The sequence below is a fragment of the Anas acuta genome, chromosome 5 (assembly GCF_963932015.1).
Source record: "Anas acuta chromosome 5, bAnaAcu1.1, whole genome shotgun sequence".
NCBI classification, from domain to species: Eukaryota; Metazoa; Chordata; class Aves; order Anseriformes; family Anatidae; genus Anas; species Anas acuta.
The window spans coordinates 55,112,733-55,134,791 of NC_088983.1; the positions used below are offsets into that span (position 1 = coordinate 55,112,733).

The 22,059-nt window shown below is 41.5% G+C and overlaps 1 protein-coding gene and 2 long non-coding RNA genes across 24 annotated transcripts in view; 1 reads left to right on the plus strand and 2 right to left on the minus strand.

Annotated features, from left to right (window-relative positions):
• The window catches only part of LOC137857855 (uncharacterized), a 168,362-nt gene extending 159,507 nt beyond the window's left edge, over window positions 1-8,855 (minus strand). Inside the window, exons 1-3 of one of the 8 annotated variants that reach the window (XR_011097295.1) lie at window positions 8,593-8,855; window positions 5,549-5,593; window positions 2,465-2,620 (exon numbers count right to left, since the gene is read on the minus strand). This is a non-coding gene — a long non-coding RNA (uncharacterized lncRNA). Of the gene's footprint in view, window positions 1-2,464; window positions 2,621-2,755; window positions 2,873-5,548; window positions 5,594-6,582; window positions 6,898-7,074; window positions 7,216-8,592 lie in introns of those variants that run through there. The other 7 variants (XR_011097296.1, XR_011097297.1, XR_011097291.1 and 4 more) reach the window with 7 other exon arrangements.
• The window catches only part of ANO5 (anoctamin 5), a 54,112-nt gene continuing 39,150 nt past the window's right edge, over window positions 7,098-22,059 (plus strand). For 9 of the 15 annotated variants that reach the window (XM_068684946.1, XM_068684956.1, XM_068684949.1 and 6 more), the window contains exons 1-3: window positions 7,098-7,231; window positions 16,178-16,222; window positions 18,899-18,969. In XM_068684946.1, the coding sequence (XP_068541047.1) occupies window positions 7,171-7,231; window positions 16,178-16,222; window positions 18,899-18,969 (177 nt within the window). In that variant the 5' untranslated portion in view covers window positions 7,098-7,170. The remainder of the gene's footprint in view (window positions 7,232-16,177; window positions 16,223-18,898; window positions 18,970-22,059) is intronic. The other 6 variants (XM_068684951.1, XM_068684959.1, XM_068684953.1 and 3 more) reach the window with 1 other exon arrangement.
• The window catches only part of LOC137857856 (uncharacterized), a 197,891-nt gene continuing 197,638 nt past the window's right edge, over window positions 21,807-22,059 (minus strand). The window contains exon 6 of the long non-coding RNA XR_011097298.1: window positions 21,807-21,981. This is a non-coding gene — a long non-coding RNA (uncharacterized lncRNA). The remainder of the gene's footprint in view (window positions 21,982-22,059) is intronic.

The window sequence follows — 22,059 nt, forward strand, 5'->3', positions numbered from 1 at the left end:
TCCAATTCATAAGAACTGTATTACAGACAGTAGCAGTAATCTCAAGAAAACAGATTTGACTTTTATTAGAGATGACAGAGCTCTTCTTATGAATTCAACACTTTAATAGGAAAGTAGAATTAACATTCTAAGAGACAGCTATAGAAAAAGTGTTCAAATATCAGATTTGCTGTACTGAAATTACTGAACTCTGCACTGGCCTATTTGTGTTACACTTCAGTATTCCCACTTGAAGCCAGAGCTAAACAGCATTAAAATATTTTATGGTTGGCCCTCATAGGCCTATTAGAAGCCAGAGGAAACACAGTAGCACCTTGCATTTTGAGAGCTTTCCGCCATTCCTCCGAAATTGAAATTACAATACTTCCCAGACAATGAAAGTTTCAATTTGATATCTTTCTTATTTATTGCTTTGACATTTTTTTTTCACTTTTCATCAGTCTCTGCTACTTCCTGCTTAGAATGTGTACATAAATTTTTAATTATATTGATTTCATCTTACTATTTATACTTCAAAGTAATGATTTTTAGATACATCTTCTCTACTTCTCTTTGACACTTTTCTTTTTGCCTGATCCTTCCTGTTACGTTTGAGGTTGCTGGGAGTACCCGTGTGTTGTGCCACTCCTGCTGCTCCTGGATGCTTATCATGTTCATGGAGTGCATGTAACTCATCTATATGCTCAGCCTGTGCTGTGACTAGGATGGACTGGACAACTGGGGCAGCCCTGACAACTTTGCACAAGGGTTCCCCTGGGTGGGGAGATAAGTATTACATTTTTCAGACAGGATCTGGTGTAGAAATCAGCTAGGACTAGAGACTGGGGAAAGGCTGGAAACATTTTACTGTGTATCTCACATAGTTGCACAGAAAAACTGTGAAAATGAGTATAAAAGAAAACTGAAAGGTTACAACAAACAAGAACTAGCAGCTCACTGCACAATTTTATTAGGGTGGAAATCTTCAGCCAAGGGACTAGAACTAAACTGTAGAGCATATCCAAGGAGATGGGCTGAAAAGAGAAGATGTAGTTTGATCCTTTGATGTAAGAGATTGTTCAAGTTGTTTTTAGGGTGTAAATCTACCAAATATGCAGAATTTAAATATAATTTATAACAGCAAAAGTGAAACATTTTTTTAAAGCTTACACTGGAACCTCTAATGTTCTTCACAAAGAATTTTGTAAACAGCAGAGAAGAATACATTCATTCAATACTGTCCATAGGATTAGACAATCACTTGTAGAATTATTTCTACTATTCTCAGCAGCCTGACAGCTAATAAGTTGTGCTTGAATATCCTGCCTTATTAATAAGCGTATAGAAGGGTTTATATTTTCCTAGTATTTTTTTTATGTAGCCGATAATCTCTTTATACATTTCTGTAAATTTGCAATAAAATAGGTAACTAAGAACAATTAAAAATGGGCACATACGAGAGATGTACAAGTCATTAGAAGGTATGTTGAAAATTTTGTGTGAGACTACATTTTATCTCATACAAAACTGCAATGTTTTGCTCTCTTAATTTTATGGTACCTTTATAATTCAGTTCTGCTTTACTGTCTAAGCTGATTAATGCACACTGAATTGAACTAAAGTTTCCAATATTTTTGCTAGAGCTACTTAGCTCCCTGCAACATTTCAATGCTTTGGTTTTCATACATCAGCCTCCTCATTTATTCCATCCACAACCCTCCGTTTTTGTTTTTTTTTTTAAAAAATATATATATAATTTCACCTAATTTTATCCATTTATCACAAAAGGGTATTCAACTGATGCAGAGAAAACTAAAAGGAAAAAAACAAAAAAAACGAGGTGTCGGCATACCTAGTTTCACAGGAGAAAACACAATTACCACAAGAGGGCACTAAATCCTGAGAAACTATCTATAATAGCGAGAGAGAAAATGGATGATTTCGCTAGAAAGCACGTAGGAACTTACTAAAATGTCCTTAAATTAACATTGTCATTTAAGTGCCAGAACTGATCAAGTAGCCTTATCCCAACTCTACTGCATTCAATAATCCTTCCTACAAACGCACCTATCAGTGCACAACCGATCAGAATGAAATACTGATCTCCGCTCAGCTATTTAGGAGCAGTTTAGTAAAATCAATGGAAGTATATCCTCAGAGACACAACAAGAGCGAAGAATCACACCTCACACATACTTAATGAATAGATTTTTTGCATATTAGGATATCCTTATAAAGTCTCTAGCAGCATGAAAGAGATGGATTCTCTCTACTCCCCAGTACCTAACAAAGTATTTTTTTCCTTGTGGTCTTTTTTGTGGTTTCTTTGTGTTATTTCAAGAAGGCTTTGATGGCAGCTGTAAACCGGGGAATCCAGTTATTGGAATGCAACTGCAAAATGACAGAACTAAAACGTGTGCTTGTGTGTGAAATGGGATACGGGCTTCTGTTAAAACACCAAAATATAGCTTTCTGTTAAGATTACCTTGGTCTCTGGCAGCTCTTTCAAAACATCTGTTACTCGTGCAAAGGACACAGAACTGTTGTTCCTGTTTCATGCTTTCCTCATCCCGGAGCAGTCAGCACCCTGCAGAGACGTGGCTGGGCTTAGCTGGGACCACACCCATGTAGTTTCCTTGCCCTAGGGTAGAGAACAAACCAGGCAGTTGATTTTAGCTCTGCTATTGTAAATTCGCAGTAAATCGGCTCAAGTAAAAAGCAGATTGTAGTCTGCAGAAATATGTGTTTGTTTAAGTATTGTAGGTGTTATCCTTACCTGCGCTACTTAATACAAACAGATGACTAACTGAAAAGTGTGAAGAGAAAATGCAGTGAGTAACTACGTACATTTGCATACTATGTCAAACTTTCTTTGAGAACTGCTTACATTCTGCCACCTAACACCGGAACTGTTTAGAGCAGCCTCTTACCATTATCATTTCCTGATGATTTTTAGGGTTGCAAGGCAGCATGCAAATAAAATTAGCTGTCTTCGTATACAAATTCAAATGCCTGTTCCATCAGCAAGCATTGCTGTATTTCCTAGGTGCCTGACCTTGGAGTTTTCAGACAGCTGTGTTTAGCCTGAAGAACTGCATATGGTGCAAGGAGAGTCAGATATCGAACAGCATCTGAGTAAAATGCAGGAAAAGTTTAGGGAACCCAGACTGAATCTCCAGACAGCAAAAATCTCCCTCAGGCTTTCTCTGAGATCAGGGGCTACTACATTCCTTTCTTTACTGTGGCAACCGTAAAAGAAGGGTGTAAGGTACTTCCCTCATCATCTCTAACACAGCCTACAGGTTGGTGGTGTGGCACTGCATTAGGAGAGGTCAAATCCCCTTCAGTCACAGTAACTGGTCTGTGAGCTCCAGCATTCCAGGGAAGCATTGAAGCTTTAACTGATGTTATTGCCTGAGAAAGAGATACCGTGCTTCCTTTCCGGCAGCATTAGAAAAAAAAAAAAAAAAAAAGCCATGAAAGTTACAAGACTAAGTGGTAACTGGGTAACCAAACAGGAGTTTTGATGTTTTGATTATTGTCATGTTGGGTTTGAGCATCTAACTTCCATCTGAGTTCAACTTTATCTTTCTAAACCTCTTTGATATCTAGTTCTACTGGTCTCTAGAGGATTAATTTCTTTCCAAATCACACTATTATTTATATTCTAAAGGGTTAATTTAAAGACAGGGAAAGGAACTGGTTGGCTCTTGTAAAGCCTCAAAGACATTTAATTGCTTGAAGAAGTGGAGGGAGGTGGTAACATCGGCTTCTGGGATGCATTCTGTGTGAACTGAAACCTTACAGCAAAGCAATCCGCCATGGGTTGTAGACTGAAGAGACTGGGAAGGAGATATGATGCTTTACCTTTTCTTACTGTATCTGTTTCAAACTTGGGTTTTCTTACTCTATCTGTTTCAGACTTATGCTCACAGTCTGATGTGGGAACTTACTAAAACTGAATATATACAAAACTTTCCTAAGCAGGAGTATGCACAATACACATTTTCAGTGGCAGAAAGTTATTGCACCTTCTGAGACTGTGACAGGGATATATAAGTGGCAATCACCAACAATATGAAGTTTGACAAGAGCAAGTACTAGATTCTGTACCTGGAATGGGGCAGCCATGGATATACGTACAGACTGGGGGATGAGAAGCCGGAGAGCAGCCCCGCAGAAAGGGATCTGGGGGTTCTGGTTGATGGCAAGCTGAATCTAAGTCACCAGTGTGCCCTAGCAGCCAAAAGGGCTGACTATATCCTGGGGGATATCAGGCACAGCATGGCCAGCTGGTCGAGGGAAATGATGGTCCTTCTCTGCTCAGTGCTGGTGCAGCCTCATCTTGAGTACTGTGTGCAGTTTTGGGCACCACAGTATAAAAAGAATATAAAAATATTGGAGAGTGTTCAAAGGAGGGCTACAAAGATGGTGAAGGGTCTAGAAAGTATGATGTATGAGGAGCAGCTTGGTTTGTTCAGCCTAGAAAAGAGGAGACTGAGAGGAAGCCTAGACTAGGCCTACAGGTCTAGGTCTCTGCAAAGGGAAGGCCTACTTGATCTTCACAGAGAGCAGAGGGGCAGGAGCTGATCTTCCTGGTAACCAGTGGTAAGAACTGAGGGAATGGCATGAAGCTGTGAAAGGGGATGTTCAGGTTAGATATTAGGACATCTAAGGATATCTAAGACAATGATGGAAGCACGGATATCTTTAAAATCTGGCCCTCCAATCCTCCTAATGTTCTGCACTTAAACAAGTTAGAAAATATGATGGTTCCTAAACCGGTTTCATGCTTTTGAAAAAGCCTTTATAAGGGGTAAGAAAAAAAAAAAAAAAGGGATACAGATTATCTGCTCTCCTTTAGTGCACATGGTTAAAGATTAAATTTTGCTGCTGAACATCCCAAGCGTAATCACTACTAGCAATTTCTGGCAATGCACATTAACTACACCTAAAGTCTACTATTTTTATTTTTTGTTTTATATATACACAGTATTAGAAACAGTATTTGAACCCCAGACCACCAAAAGCAGATATACAATGGCATTCCTGGTCGTCTTGATATTTAAGGAATAAAATAGTTCTGAAACTGAAAATAAAATAGTTCTGTGTGGTGCCCCATTTCTGTCTCTGTGTTAGCAGTACCCGTTGCTTGCAATGAGTCACAGAACTGGAAACCCACAAGGAAAAAAAAAAAAAGAAAAGATCAGCTTAACAGGTTAACCTGACTCACTGCCTTACGAACAGCAGTGAAAATGTAAGGTAAGAGTGAAAAAGGCCTATGCCTTTGTAGGAAGTTTGGTCCTAGATCACTTTGGCATACTCTGAAGCCCCTGAGTAAGACTCAGTTTAAACTCAGAATATCCAAGAAAGCTAAATGCTTTCATGTATTGCATGTACCTCCTGTGTGCCTGCCACAGACACAAGGCCTTTTGTACCTCCTGGGAGAGCAGATTCCTGTCCTGTCTCTGACATAAACCACTGTGTAATTTACATAAATTCAGTGCTTCACGAAACCATGTACCCGACCAATTACAGAGATCTGCAAAATCATCTCTGGAGTACTTACATAGCTTTAGATATGGTCAGCTTCACATGCACATGCTGGGTGGAGCTGGGAAGAGAAAGCATACAATTAGAAGGCAAAACCTAGCCATGGCCACTGAAATTGTTGCTGTTTCTGGCTCTTGTTAAATGGTGGAACTCTAATTGCATCTTCTACAGGCATAAAAGCATTTATCCTATATTTAAAGTTCTGATAAAATGAAGGGTTTAGAAAACACAGCTTTTAAACTGAACATTGTGACCTAGTGAATTGTATGCTGTTACAAGTTGTTTAAATGCTTCTCACTTAGCAGGCCATTTCTGTAGGCTTTGCTCCCAGTACCCTGCATCTTGAGATTAAAAAAACAACTAAACGTTTCAGACTTCGGAAAGCAACCAGATATGTTTTTAGGTCTTGCCCCTGACTAAAAATATATTTCTTGAAGCAGTAATGCCATACAATAAAATAAAGGCCTAGTACCAGACGTGTGCAGGCCCTGCACCTTAACTGAGGGACTTGCTTGACTTGATTAACTTCATGATTGAGAAATTCTCCATGAAACTGATGTTGCATGCTAGTTGCTCAAGTAACAAAACCTGGTATGTTTGTTGCATACAATTGTTACATTGTCAGTACACGCCAAATAAACAAAGAAGTTAATGGGTAAAAAGGCCTCAAGATCTGCCTTGAGGGAGCACAAATTAATAAAAACTATGTGAAACCAGTGTATTGGACAAACAGTGGAGGACAAACTACTGAAGAAAGGAGAAGACGGGGCTGTTAGGGACATAAAAACGACAGCAGCCCCAGGGCAGCGCGCAGCAGCCGCCTTTGGAGCCTTCTCTGAGGGCGCGGGGAGAGGCCTGGTTCGGAGCCCCTGAGGGAGGCCAAAGCAGGCTGGGCCAGACCGAGGGACCCGGACCAAGCTGGCATTGCTTTTATCTCTTAATCCAACACCCAGAAGTTGAGAAACTCAACCAGACTTGAGTTTCGTCTCCACTTTCCATGCCCCATTTTCCCTTCCTCAGGCTTTGTTCTTATTTCTGTCAGTTTCTCACCTACAGCTTTGAAGACCCAAGGGCAGCCAGCCAAAACAATGCTTTTACTAGCATTGCTGTGAATCCACAGCCAGGACAGCTGACAGGGATGGCCTTTAGTGCCTGATCCAGCAGAGGCGGGACCAGGAGCCAGCCCATCCATCCCCAAGGAGGAAAAAAGAGCACCCCCTGAAGTGAACGCTACTCTATCGCACTTCCTTCAACTTCCCTCATAAAAGATCCGCTGTGATAAAAGACCCAGAAACAAAGACAGCCCCATCGCTGTATCTAAACCAGCAGATCACTATGTGTCTCTTCAACCGTGAGGGGAAGGCGCTGGGCGGCTTTCGAGGGCCAGCGGCTGGGTGCGGGTGCCACCCTCAGCCGCCCACCCCCTTCCCCGTCAGGGAGCCCCCGCCATGGAGCCCCGGCTTCCCCGGGCGGCGGCCGCCCCCCCCGCCCCGCCCCGCGGGCAGTGCGCATGCATGGCCGCCCGCCCGCCCCCTGACTCACCCCGTTCCCCACCGCCCCGCTGCGCTCCGGGAGGCGGCCAAGCGGCCGGGTGCGGGCGAGCAGGGGCCGGGAGGAGCGCGGGGAAAACGAGGCGCCATGAACCGCCTGGGCAGGAAGGCGAGCGAGACCCTCATCGAGATGGCCCCGTCTGCTGACGGTAGGTGCCCGCCGGGCTGGGCAGGGCAGGGCAGGGCCGGGCGGGACGCAGCCGCCGGCCCCGTTCCGCTGCTGCCGGGCGCTGAGGGGCCGGGCACGGCCGGAGCCCCCCGGCTGGGGCTGGGAGCGGGCGGTGCGGTAATGCAGGAACAGCCCGAAGACGCACCCGCCCCGAATAAACCCCTGACCCTTTGGCCTAGGAGAAGTCGGTGGGAGCCGTGGAGGTGCGGCCCCCGCAGGAGGGAAGCACCGCCTTGGGATCCATGCCGGGCTTGGCAGCTGCCTCCTCTCCTTCTTGTGCGTTTGTTTTAGGAAAAAATAAAACGTAATGCCGTTTTAAACAGCTTAAGCAACAGTGTACGCTCGCAGGTTTCAAAATACTTGACTGATCTGTTTCAGACAGCTGGCAGCAATGGATAAGTGCGAAACTCGCCCAGTTGCGGTGGCAGCAGCGGTGATGCCCCAGCTGTGCCAGCCCAGCCCAGACTTGGCCTTCCTCGAGGAAGGCTCCCGAGCTGGCAGTCTGGCTGCAGAGCTGGAGCAGGCGGGGTATGGCAGCCTCCCGGCCTGCCAGCTGCTGTCCCAGCCCTGCACCAAGGCCAGAGTCACGGGCCAGAAGTGCTCGACCTGGGCTGCGGTGCTGACCGGGGGCTGCTCGGCTGGCAGAGCTTGGGATGGAAAAATAGTTACAGAATGTGTGGTAACCGTGTAGGGAGTGATGTTGGAAGTCTGGTATGTAAACTGAATGCTGTAGTGCTCATTTTTCCCATGAGCATCCTGTGGGGCTTTTTTTGGTTTCTGTTTAGTCACAAACACTGAATGTAAGGGGTTTCAGTGAACAAGGATGACTTATTAGCTTATACTGTACAGTAGCACATAACTGTGCATCCAGAATCATGTCCCAGTTTAATTCGCTTTTTAATCAAACATTTTCCCAAAACAGAAAAAAGAATTTCATACAGGCTAAGAGAGTAGACTTATACAAGTTTGTTAATTGATTGTCCAAATAAAAATCTGGTTTAGAATAAATGAGGTCTTCTTTCAGTTATGGCCTACAAAAGCTAACAACACGTATATACAACCACTGGGACATCTCGAAGATCTAAACATACGCTTTGTGCTCTGAAGGAGAAGGTGGCCTCTTACAGAGGCTTCAAGCCATAGCTGCCTGATGTCCACTCACACAGTAGGGTCTGTGTGCGTAAATAGGAACAAGGCAGAGGAAAAAAAAAGTGCTGTGTTGTTTTCCTTAAAGACACATTAGTATCTGGGTAGCACGTGTGCATTTAGTTCTAGTTTACTACAGCATTTAATTAAGCTTCAATGCTGAAGAACAAGGCAGGGGAATGAAAAGCTACTTACCAGCAGCAGCAAGTTGAGCATGCAGTCCGTGTCTGGAGTTCACATGCCAAATCCTCTACCTTGAAGGAAGTTTTCTGGTTTCCTGTTGAATTACACCAGTATGAGGTAATAACTTCCACTTTCGAGTGCGTGATTTTGCTTTATGTTGAAGCTGTGTGGAACCTACCTAAATATATAAAAACAAACAAAAAAAAGTAAATAAGGAAATTGAACTTGGAACAATCACATACAAGTATCAAAGACCAGTCTGTTCTTAGGAATATTTCTTTGTCTATGCTGTTGTTCAGCATTGTTTTTTCTGCATGAGATGCTCATGCTACTGCATTTGTGTTGGGGAATACACCCCAAGACCACAGATATTCTGGAAGCCTGCATTTGGCTCGGTGCTGTGTTTTGAGCTGTGCTGCCTTCACATGCGTGGTTCTACAAGAACATGGAACCTGTGTGGGGAGGCCAAACCAGGCTTGTCCTCTGCGAGGCAGAAGGATCATTCATGTCTCCCTTCAGTAGCAGGGGCGTGCACTGAAGCCATTGCTCATCTTTCTAAGATTTACCTGACTGTTCTAAATTGTAATGTGCTCTAAATTGTAATGCCCACTGAGGTGGTTGGTCATCTTGCCTGTGTTCCCTCTGAGAAAGGTACCGAAACACCAGGAGAAGCTGATGGCGTGACTTCCAAAAAGTGCTTTTGACAGTGTTGACTTCTAGTAACGCATTGCTATTTGGGATCAAGTGTTACTATTGTTTAAGAGCATGTTGCTTATTTAATTGAAGTTATGATTTATACTAGTAATTTAGAATCAAAACATAGGCTTATGTTCAAAACTACATCTGTCTTTTATTACTGAGGAAATGTGTGTAATAATTTCCACTCCATTTGTAGAAACAAAGATGGGTTATCATGCTCCCATGGGACTAAAATGGAAGATGTACCAATACAAAAACTGTTTGAAAATGTATTTGCAGATAATGAAATAAAAGCTCCAAGAAATTTGGGCATAATTGAGAATGTAACAGGCAGGTGAGGCAATACTCCATTAGCCCCACCAACCAATGGAATTTCTTTCCTGCCTGGGATGTGTCCCTGCAGTGGCACAGTTTAAGTATGTATTGGATATCCAAAAGGTAAACTTCATTTTAAAAGAAAATACAGTTTGTGGTAGGCAAGTTTGCTTTTTGGAACAGATCCCCATAGTTTGCACAATATTGCCTTATACCTGAGCGCACGCAAAAAGATAGTTTGCAGTAGTGCTTTTAATTAAAAACTGAAAACTTTAACCACTGTAGAGGAGTGGGGTTAAATAGGAATTTCACCCAGAGATTGTCAACTGGGAAAAAAGAAAAAAGAATGATTTGCTCTTGGACTGGTGAATGAGACCTAAACACTTTCCTTTTAGTTCATGACCCTGCATATGAGAGTAAAGTCACTTCTGTCAACTTTTTCTGACTGGCAAAGTGGAGTAGCTCCAAAGGGAGCATTAAGTGCTCTCGCCTGCCTTCCTAACCCACTGGCAATTATGTGGGATGTTCAGGCCACTTTTCTGAGAGCTGGGGAATACAGCTGAACTCTGTCAACTAGAGGAGAAAACTGAGCTGATTCTGCCATCTCAGGCCAATGCTTTTTACCCTTTATATAAAACAGGGTCACTGCTTCACCTTTACAGGACTCATTGAAAAGCAGGTTTCCAATGCATAGGATTTTGCTTTGTGTCTGTCTTTTTTTTTTTTTTAATAATAAAAAATAGGCTTTAGATCTGACTAAAATTCAAAATTATGAAAGTACATCTACAGCTGGAGACTTGACAGTCTCTGCTGCTGGTACATGAAATTTTATGACCTAAGTATGATATTGCATGCTGGAAAGTTTTTGTAGGTAGTTCTTCTCAAGTTATTAAACAAAATTAAAAGTTAGTTTGCTTTTCCAACTTCTATTGTACAGATAAATGTAATCTGCCTGGCATTACCAGCACCTGTACGAACAGAGAGCTTAGTTGAAATGCAAGGTTTTGTTGTTTGTGCTTGAGAGAAGTCTGTACTCCAGAGAAATGAGATAACTGACCTAAATTGGGCACACACCTCAACAGCTATGTACAAGTCATTAATAATTACTGAGACTCAAGGAAGAAACTAAGATAAGATGTAAGAGTTCTGCTGAAAATGGACATTTAAAATTAGGCTCAGAAAACTGTTGGCAGATACATCATCAAAAGAAATTGTTCTGGCTTGCTGTCTGTATATTGATTAGCGAGTTGTGCAGGTATGCACATGGAGGAGGCATACAGGTCATTTAATACAAACATATTCCAAAAGTATTGGAGACATGATCTGGCACACAACACCTCTTGGCACCTTTTCATGTTATGTGGCAAGGTAGTAACGCAGTGAGCTTTCCTGTGTGTTGTTTTATTGTTATCTGGATGTGGAACTGAAGAGCAATATGATTGCAGGGGTTGTGCTCTGCTATCTAGCAGTACCTCTGTACTAGCAGTAGTTATGTTTGGGGGTAGTTTTTCCACAGGTGCATGTGTATAAATGCACCAAGGGGAAGAATGATCTTTGTGTCGTATTGCTAGGGGTGCTTCTTGCCATTACAGTTCTGTAAAGGGTTTTGAGGTGTTAGCAATCAGCAGAAAGATGAATAACATGTCAGGAGTTGTTTTTGAGGACTAATGCTTCTTGGAGGGGTGGGGTTGACTCCAGACTGGGATTTAGCTACTTGGATTATACTGTAGACACAGACATTTTTCCGTGATGAACCTCCTGTATGGACCTATGGCTGTTAACACGTACTCCTTGCTTTAGCCAGATGCGTGCCAAGAAGAGGTGTGCTAGCAGACAAGTTGCTGCTGTAGGCCTGGGATAAGGCAGGTATTTGGAATCAGAGCTGAGAACGGGGTGCCCTGTGCAGCTGTGCTGAGCAGCGTGGTAATCTGTAATTACCTGTGCTAACGTAACCTAATACCATTCTGAATTCACCAATCTGGGCAGGGCGAGGGATGCAACATAAATATCTGCTTAAGGGTATTTCTCCAGAACGGCTGAGAAAATAGCTTAATTCTGTACCTAAGTTAATTCAGTATTGTGGTAATCCAGTAGAGGATTCAGAATCTATTTATATGTAGCTTGAATACGTCCGTGGGTGATCTGGGATTACTCTTTTCACACTGCATCAGGAGGGAACTGTGGAGGATGGTTCTGACTGTATCAGAAGATCCAGGTGAAACAAACAGGATGATGACCAGGAGAGCTAATGAAGTTCCAAATGCATTTTTTGGGGAAGTGAGAGTATCTTAAGGTGAAGTGCAGTTTTCTAACTGGAAGTCCCACGTGACCTTACTTAGCCGGCTCCCAAGGGTAAATGTGAAATCTGAGGCCTTTGGCAAGGCAGCAGAATGCCAGCAAGCCATGTGGGTAGGGCTCACGATGCAGACCTTTAATTTTCTGCACTAACCCTGTATTAGAAAAGGCCCTGGGGTTTGTTATTCCAAAGGCTTTTCTTAATTATCAGGTAGGAAATCAGAGAGCCTATATTTGCCCAATTTACAGTGTGCTAGAAATATACCATGTGGACAAGTAATGTCAAACAGATGTGGTTTTGAGGCCACTGGCAAGTTAGTTGTCTTGGCTTACTTGGGTCCTGTTCATTAGCTGGTGATTACATCAGAAAGTGCCAGCTAAGTGCTGGCAGCCCTGGTCTATTGCCCTGCTCATTTTGTTGGTTGGTGGGAAATGGGGTGGGGGGGAAATGGGGTGGGGGAGCTGCCCAGTGAAATAAGACATTGAAATGAGATGTCCAGGTCACAAGCAGCTGAGGAATCCTGCCAGCGGACAACAAGGCCTGGTTTGCCGTGGAGTGCTTTTTACTTGCTTAGTAAATATTGACTGAGTAAATACAAGTCATACATGTTCCTCACTTTTGCAAATCGAATCCCCACTCCAGTTTCCCACTACTGCTCCATTTTGAGCTCCCTGTTGACGTGTTGCTTTTCTCTTACAGTCTCTACAGAAGATTTCTCGTGCAAGGATGGGAACGTAATGCCCATCCATAGAGCAAGCAGTGTGTTGAGCCCCCTGCTACATCTAGTGCATGGCAAATGCAGGAAGAAATCAGAGATTGTGTTGCTTCTCTATTAAATCAATGATTTCAGTGAAAGTCGGAGCAGTGCATTAATGAATAATGCTGTGAGATTTTAAAGGGGCCTCTGGGAACAGTAGGAAAGCAAGTCTGTACATAGCACCTTTTGAAGTGCTTGCCACTCTTGGGCTGTGATGAAAAGCAATAGCGCAGTTCCCCTCTCTTCCTCTTCTCTGGAGCGAGAGGGGCACGCACCTGGCATTTCCATGTATGCGCACAGCAGTTGCTCGAGCTGTTTGTCTGTTTCTGCAGTCAATGAAAAATGGCCCTCGACATATAAATAGTCCAAGTGCAAACAGGCACGGCTGTAGTCCCTCTCAAGTTGCCAGGACTTCTGCAGGCTGGTATTTTACTACCCTGCTTTTCTAAGGTTTAATTGCCATCCTATTCACCATCACTTCTATGCACCTAAATGTAACCCAATGTAAAAATACCTCACTTTATCCAACTATTGCTTGTCTGGGCTTTCTCTTTCAATTGCATTTGAACCCATTAATCACTTGGCATGTGCCGTTCTGCAAAATGATGGGTCCCAAAAGGTACAAACGCTACCTTGGGTGCTCACAGCACATTTGATGAACTTACACAGACAGTACTTGCAATACAGTAGTGGTTATTGCCCTAACCACATGAAAGTGTCATTCAAGTTCTGTGTTACAACACTATGCTTGTGGTTTTTTGCTAAAACTGATTTACACAACTTTTAGTTTTTTAACCCAGTCCCTTCTAAGCAAAAGGGAAGGTTTTGTGGTCTTTATAAAAGGAAGGCAGCTAGGAGAGGAGTTAACCTGATGTTCTGATTTAAAATACACATTTACTGTACTAGAGATTAGAGGTAAGGGCTGTATCTTTTCCAAATTGTTATTGTTAGCATAGATTTTTCTTCCATATATTCATCTCTTTAAAATTCTGCTGTTTTTTATTTTACTACAGATGTGTTGATAAATACCCGTTCTGGGCAATCACTCATTAATAATAAAACAATGTTGTAAATTAATATGGCCATGAAGCAGGTAATAATTGAACGCATTTTTTTCTTCCAAGGGGATCATGAAGTTATTTTAATATGTTCCTAGTAAATGATCGTGGGTTTATGGAAAATCGAACGTGTTCATTGTTAAGGAATAGTTTTAAATTTGAAGGAGCAGCCCTGAGTGGGCATAAAGTACTTGAAGCATAACCTTGAGATTGAATCTTTGGCTCAGGAGTGCAGTTGTTAATCTTTGGATGATGCCAGGTGAAGTAACAGTGTTTATTTAACTTGCTCAGGAGCCAGCAGACTAGGTGGGACCTCAGTTCCCCCGGGCAACGCAGTCATCGAGCTGGGGAGTCTAGTTGGGTTGTGCCGTGATTCCCCTCCAGCGCATGATCCCAGGCGAGCAGGGTGCAGCGAGTCTTGCTTCACTGCACAGCTGGGCTGTGTCGTGTCAACAGGGTGGATTTGGTCAATATACGCATAAATTTAGTTAATAAGTTATTTTAAAGCCATGCTTTTCTGAGATATAGAATTTCTGAGAGATAGACTTAGAATAATCATTATAAAGCTTATGTGGAATAGATGATGTTATTTCAGAGCAGTATTCTTCAGTATGCATTTTTGTTAGTGATTCATTGCTGAATCAGACTCCCTGAGAGCAGAAATCAGTCAGAGTACGTCCTAGTCGACCATTACAGCACTAATCCCACGGCGATCTTCTGGGAGCACAGGACATGGTGCCATAAATAAGGTATTGATTTAGCAATATGTAATCATGTTTTTAAATTGATTCCTCTTGTCCCATCAGACAGGCAGACATTGAATAATGGCAGGGCTTTATTAAGATGGTATCTTCAGGATATCCAGAAATAAAATTTTCTTTTACTATTTGGTAAGGGTAAATAACTGTTTATTTTCCTTGGGGTCACATTAAATTTTAGTTTTATAAAATCCATATTAGCAGTATAATCAAAGAGAACTTCCCACATCCTATCATACTGTCGCAGAAGGTTAGGTCAGTTGAGCATGCAGTCTTTCATCCATTCGTCTGATCTTAGACTTGCAGTCGTACTCAAACAGATTGCTTGCTTCCCTAATTTGTGGATACAGTGGTGCCTTTGAGAAATTGTAAGCATGTCAGTGTCCAGACCATTAAGGCTTTTATGAACAGACATGTTTTGAAGGACAGTTTTTTGATTCCTAAATACTAATCATATTAAACTACTTCGTTTAACCGATAGGTTCAAATGCAGAATTAAATGGCTTTAATTATTTTCCCTAAAGTGCTGGGTTTGCTGTGTAGAGAAAAGGAAGTGATTCAGGCACTGTGGACAAACTCGGACTATTCCAGAATGACTCACCCGTTCATTACACCCCGAGCCATTTTTTTCATGCTTGTGGAAATAATAAGATTGCATTAGTAAAAGTACTTTTCTGTGTGTGTGGAGCAGACTACAGTTATCCTAACAGGCCAAATCAGTCATGGTTGGATTCTCCAGTCTCCAGTTCAGAATGTTGATTTCTGTGAACTGTTTTGGATTACTGTTGATTATCCAGGTCTGTAATTGACATAGACATGGTCTGTAATTGTTCAGGGTGGCATACTGAAAGTTTATAAGTAGATTCCCTTGTGGTTGGGTATAGTTCAGGATAGCATATGTTAATAATACTGTGAAATTACAGGCATAGGAAGCTCACTCTTCTCCAGCTACGTCCAACTCCCAGGATGCATATGTTTAAGGAATTAGAAATAGCTGTGCACGGAATTGTAGGGCTGTTGGAGACCAAAAATAACATAGGGAAGGCAGCATTTCCTTCAGATATGACGTGCACGCCCATGAAAGGCCAGTAATCTGAGTGAACGTTGAAACTATTTTAATAGATCTTGATAATCATAGCGTGGTTCTCTGATAAATTTTGAACAAAAAAAAAAAATGGTGAGGCCTGACCACAATTTGTACGAGTGAATTTTGAAGGGCTGTGTATATTTAGCAGATGTTGTCATTCCTTTTGGTGTGCTGATGGCTTTTGATCTTTTTACATAAAGTAGAGCATGGAGTGTTGAAGAACGAGGCAGTTCCCTTAAAGATGCTGGTTTTATTGGGGTTTTATCAGTATGTATCTTTATACTCCACCTTTAGATAGGAGGATGCAATGTTTTGATTGTGTTTTAAAGGCATTTTCTTGGCTAGGGGAAACTATTAATGCCCTCCCTGCTGACAATACAAGGAATTGACATCCTTGCTTCTGTTGCCCAATGAAGGGCCTGGACAAAAGGGCAGATGCAGAGGTTTCAATAGGAGCCGGCTGTGTGCTTTCTGCCTAGGTCACAGGCCTTCTTCACTGCTTGGTTGGTTGGTTATTGGGCCCTTACTGTAAAGGGTGGAGGAGACATATTAAATGGATTCATGTTAGAAGTGAATTGTTCTTAAAAAGGCTTTTGGTTCTTACTGAAGTGTTTTTTCCTTTTAAAGATGACATTGCAGTTCTCACCAAGTTCAAGCTGTTGCAGTCAGAAGGTATTGTACTAGCCAGCGTCCCGCCTTCCTTCCTTTTGTTTGTGCCCTCTGTTGCTTTTTTTTGTTGTTGTTTTTAAAATTCCAAGAACCTCTTGGAAATCAGACTTCAGTTTGTTTGAGGCGCTGATGTCATACACAGGCCATTTTTTTTTTTTTTTTTTTTTTGCAGTGGGATTTACAAGTTGGTTTTTACTTATCCTCTTGGCTAAGCGCTAGCCTGGCATCTGTGTTCGTAGTGCTCATTGCAGTTCTGGGTTGCGGCTCCCTTACACCTTCCTACATGACATGGACATGCATTTTCTTGTACTGCTGTCTAGGAACCTGCTTATATGTTGTTCAAGGAGCAAACATTTAAGTATGTTGTATTGCTTGGCTTATGTTTTGCATTCTCTTTCTGCCTTCTTGTGTGCTGCACCTGCATTAATTCAGTTTTATTCCCCTGGATTAGAGCTACCAAGAGGATTTCTTCTCACACCTTTATTAGCTATGCTACTAGAAGAGCATTTCCCAGGAAAGCTCATAATCGTGCTTGTTCCCATGGTTCAATTTTCACAGCTACAGAAATCATAATCCAGAAAATACAACTGCCAAAGCTGTTGTAGGCTGCAGAGTCAGTTCAAGCCCTCTCAGCATCACTGGCAAATTGAACGCCACTGCTCTGGGGATGAGGTGCCAGGCTGCTGCTGCCATGGAAAGCTGGGTGCTAAAACCCTTGGGCTGTCTGCCTCCAGGCCCTGGGCTTGCTACCTTCAGCCAAAGCTGCAGCAGCCAACCTGCTTTCCTGTGTGATGGGCAAAGCAGCCATCGGAGTGTTGTGGTGGTGCTGCTTTTCTCTTGTTTCAGCAGCTCTAGGCAGCTGCCAAGTTTGCATATGCTTACAGCCAGTCCTGTATTAAGGTAGAGCCTCTCTCCAGGGATATCCTTGCAGAAACAGTTTCTCAAGCAGCTTGTTCTGGATATTTTGATAGTGGCTGTCTTTTGAGCAAAGACTTTGGTATTCTTATTATGATATTCTCGCATTTTGTGCCTTGTGTTTCTCTTGTGTTGAATGTTTGTGCTGTTTGGGAGGTAACCTGAATTCAGTTCTGTGCTGAAGCTGTTTCTCAATGCCTTTTCTGCATTTGCTGTTCCATCTTGGAGCATAGTCCCTTTAGCATTTATGATAAATTTGAGTAGGAAAAATGAGCCTAAATTAGTTAGCTCCACATGCTTAACGTTGGTCTCCACACTTCTGTCAGCATATACAAACACCTTTCTCCAGGTGTGTAAATAAGATTTATATTTTCAAACTACAAGGTACCTACAAATACAGATTGTGCATGGCATGTTTTCTGTTAATGAAATAGCATGCAACAGCTGTAGGTTTAGTACAACTGAGATATTTCTGCTGTTATGTATCATTATATGCCATTGCCCAATTTCTCATTGCATCAGATGTACGTGAAGTTATGAAGACCGTTATTTCTAAGCAAGCTTCCATACAGCTTGAGAGCATTTTTTTCCATTTATCTCTGTAGTTTATTAAAAACTTTTGAAGAACTGATTTTTATTCTGCATAGATGTGATTTTTGACAGGAAGCATTTGCAGCCTCTTTTTGTTGTTTTTTTTTTTTTTTTTAAAAAAAAAAAGGGGCTCCTGTTATTTATAGGAATAAAGTAACTGTAGTTGTCTGAAAGTGCTCTGGTGTAAGCTGTGGCATTCTGTCCAGTCCAAGCTATACCCATTGATGGTTCCTTGCTCTTTGATGGAGAGAGGAGCATGATGAATCCTTTTCTGGAAGAAAGAGGCACCTTTATTAGATTCCTGCTGTAGGCTGTGATGAGCTGTTTACAAAACCACTTATCCTTTTCCATTGGCGGGGGAGTTATTTAAATGACTGCTCTGTCTGACCAGCAAAGAGATAGTTGTGTACAGAATCTGCTTAGAGCAGGAGCTGAGCTTATGGGCTCGGAATTGCTCTCCAGAGGAAACTGTTGACAGAGGAGGTTCAGAGCCACAAACCCAGCCAACCTCTCAATGTGATTTAGGTATTTAAAGATGCTCAGTGTAATTTCCCCTATCATGTTAACATTAAGTAGTAGTCTCCTTGGCAGACTGACTTTTCTGTGGGAAAGTCAGGGCTCAATGCTGCTGTTAAAATTAAGGAACTTTTTTAAGAAGGTTTGGTAACTTAAGTTGATATTCTTGATTCTATCATCATCTCCATTACGTGAGCATCTTTAATCATGAGCTTTACCATCATACCATTAATCCCTTAGAAGCAAAAAACAGTTTCTAGCAAACAACCCCAGAGATAACAGAACTTTGAGAAACAAAGCAGCAAAGCTCCAAGTGCTGGATCCTCATTAGACAGTAACTCATAGGACATTTGAGGCAAGAAAGAATTTTATCCTCTCAAATACGTGATTCAGCTGGATTTTGCTTGTCACAGTTAGAACTGTTTGTGTGACTGTGAGGTTACAGCCAGTTGGTACAGGCTGAGTGTCTTGTGTCTCAGGGTGTTCTTTTTCCCTTTAAAAATCATTTGTGAAGGTTTTATGTAGCTGAATATCACTTTCCAACTGTTGCTTTTGCTTGTTCATAGCTCCGTGCCTTCAAGTTTCTCTTCACTTTGAAATACAAGGGTATTTTAATAGGCATGTACTTATGTGGATGTTTCTTTGAATATTTTTTAGGGGAAGAAAGCAATGGACCTTTATGTGAAACGCTTTCAACTGCAGGATCAGAGGTCCCAAGCAGCTCAGAGGTAAGGTACAGTACAGGTAGCATTAACACTCTGCTGGTAAACAGAGAGAGGAACAGTACTGTGAAAGATGAAATTAGTTGTGGAAAATAATACTGCTGTTAAAATCTCTCATATGTACATTTTTATCCGTGTACATGTTTTTTTTTCTTTCTCCAGTGTTTTGAAGGAGCAAAAGCAAACAAGTAATGCTGCTACTCATTAAGTCTTGTAAGAGACTGCAACACAATACGACTAGCAGTAGTGGAACAGTCTGGGGCTTAACAGTGCTCCCAGTGTCAGTCTTGAAAGAAGAATCACAAATTGCAGTGTTTTGGTAATTGGAAAAGCATAATACCCTTCCACAACCCCAACACTCGGTTTTATACTATGTGCTATGCTTCTAGGAAATCAAGGCACTCTTACACTCCTGTGCTCTAGGTACTTTTTAATAATGCAGCTGTTTATGAGAAAGCCAATTAGAAGGGTTATAAGAATACCTCTTCCTTGCAAGATATGCAACCCAAAAGTTGGGCAATCCAAAAAGCATCAGTTGCTTGTTTTTCACAGTACCTCATTGCTTAATACATGAAATATGCAGCATCTTACGTACGGGTGTACGGATACTCTTCAATTAAGAAATGGATCAAAAAGAATATTGAAAAATACATGATCTTGAAATTAATGTTTTAATTTCTGTTGTCTGATTTCTTCTTTGTTATTGTATGCTTAAGGAACATATGAAGACTTTTAGCTAAGAATAGAAATAGCTGCTCTGTTGAAATACGGTGTCTTATGTTTGCTGAAAGCATTCCCCAGAAATTATACTGTTGAATCAAGTGTTGACAAAACATAGTTCTGTTGAACAGCGAAAGCATAAAACATTTCCTCATATACTTTTAAGAGGTTAAATTTAGAGACAATCCTGTCAAGACAAAACTCCAAGTTCTTACGTTACACGGACATTTAGGGCTGCTAGCACATGCAGCCCGATCATCCAAATGCTTTTATAAATCTACCAAGTTCCATCTTAAAGGACTGTTAGAGTGTTCAGCCTGGTACCTCTCCATCTATTGTGTGATGGACATCTTTTTCTCCTGGAGAAGTTTTGAGTAGACAATATCAATTACTTTACTGAACCCAGGCTGACACTACCTCAGGTTACAGTGTATGAATCATCTTACTATGATAGGCAGCAGTTTGGGGCTGATTCTGGGTTCATGTTGAGTGTCACTGTTTAGATGAAGATGACGTATTTCACCAGGGCATGAAAGAATTCACTTCATGAGTTAGGATGTGGGAAAGACAGGAAACATGGGAGGAAGGGTGTGAGAAGCATTATGTGTAGGGGCATGGGATTTGAACCTTTATGAAAGGTGCAACATCCATGATTCATAGGAAAGGAGGCTCTGGTCTTCAGGGTTTTCTTGTCCAGGAGGTAGTCTCCTTACGAAAATTGGGTCTGGTTATTGACTCAGAATCTCCTGTTGGTAAAATCATGATGCATTTTTCTCTTTTTTAGTTCCTTACACAATTATTTTTTCTTAATTTGTTCTTAAGTATCACAGAGAAATGTCCTAGCATCTCAGCAGTTGACTTGAATTTTCTTCCACTCTCTCCTTCTAAGAGGAGAAAGCATACTTGGCTTTAGATAGTTTGTTTCTTCAGGTCAGCTGGCCATCTGATGCTTGCTTACATTTAAGTTAGTGCTTTCTCTGTGTGTCACATTGTCCTACCCCACTTCCCTTAACATGGTTTCATTTACCAAACTTTTGCTTTCTATGCACTGATGTGGCATAAAGTAAGTTACACAGTTGCTTTTAATCTTCTTGCCCAGTTTCATGCTCTTATCTGCCATGACAGGCTTAGTTCCTGATGATTAATGTCCTACATATCCAGGTGAAGTCTATCCTTAAAGTGTTTCCATGAATTGATTCCAACAGTAAGATAGCCTTGTTGTGTTTTTTTTTTTTCTTTTTTTCCTTATAATGCTAATCCTTTATCTTGATATGTCGTCTCAACTTCACTTTTCTTCTCTACAGACTGGAAGAATTTCCTTTCCATCAGTTTGTTAATAGCCTGTCTTTGTCATCCTTAATGCATTCCAGTAGGAGTTGAGTAGGGTCATCAATCCTGGCCTGTGAGAAAACCCATGCTGTCTCCTCTTTCCACAAGGACCCCTTAGAGCTCAGGTGGATGTGCTCTGTTTTTGTTTCATCCAATAGTGCATTTCTCTATTTTATAAATTTACTCTGGTGACAGATGAGTAAATGCCTTGTTACTTAACCATGGACTCCAATTTATATTCCTTTCAACTGGGAAGTATTAACACTTGAAGTCTTAAAATCACTGGAATTAAATCGTTTTAAAACGGAAACGGAATTGATTCATAAAAAGACTAATGGAAAAGATTTACCTGACATTACAGTCTGGTCACAGCTAGAGTATACTTGCATTGTCTTTTCTTTTGGAAGAGAAAAAACGTAACTTGAAATAACAATATACTTCTGCTCAGCAGTTGGAAGAAAAAGCTAAGGCCTTGATATTGGTTTAGCATTGGAGAGGGCAAAAAGATACCTAGCTTCAAATACGGAAAAGAGAAAACATCCATAGTTCAGTGGCATATTTTTATCTGTTGCAGTTTGTACAGTAAAGTAATCTGTACATAAGGAATTATGCAAGTAAAATTTAAAAAGGGGAAAAACGGTCTGTTGTGAAACCTGCCAACGCATATAGGAACATCAGATGAAGTTTAAGACTCAAAAAGCAGTCATATCTCCAGTCAGCAATGCTTTTGGTCCTTCCTCATACCTTGGCATTTGTGCTTTAATCTGCTTTCCTAATTTTACTGCATGGTTGTGTTGTTTTTTTTTTCTTCATCTTCTCGAGTCTCTTTTTTATGCTCTGCTCAATGTCCCACGAGGCCAAAAGAAGCAGGAGCACTTAAAGTTCAACAGTCTTCCATATTAGAAGCTTCACAGCATGAATCATTTCTAGATGCTTGGTCATGATGGGAGGCAAGGAGATTTCAGCAGACTGCAGAGGGGAAAAAAGGGACATAAGGATGTTTTCATGTAGGCACTGCAAAGGAGACTGCTTCCAATTATGTCATTG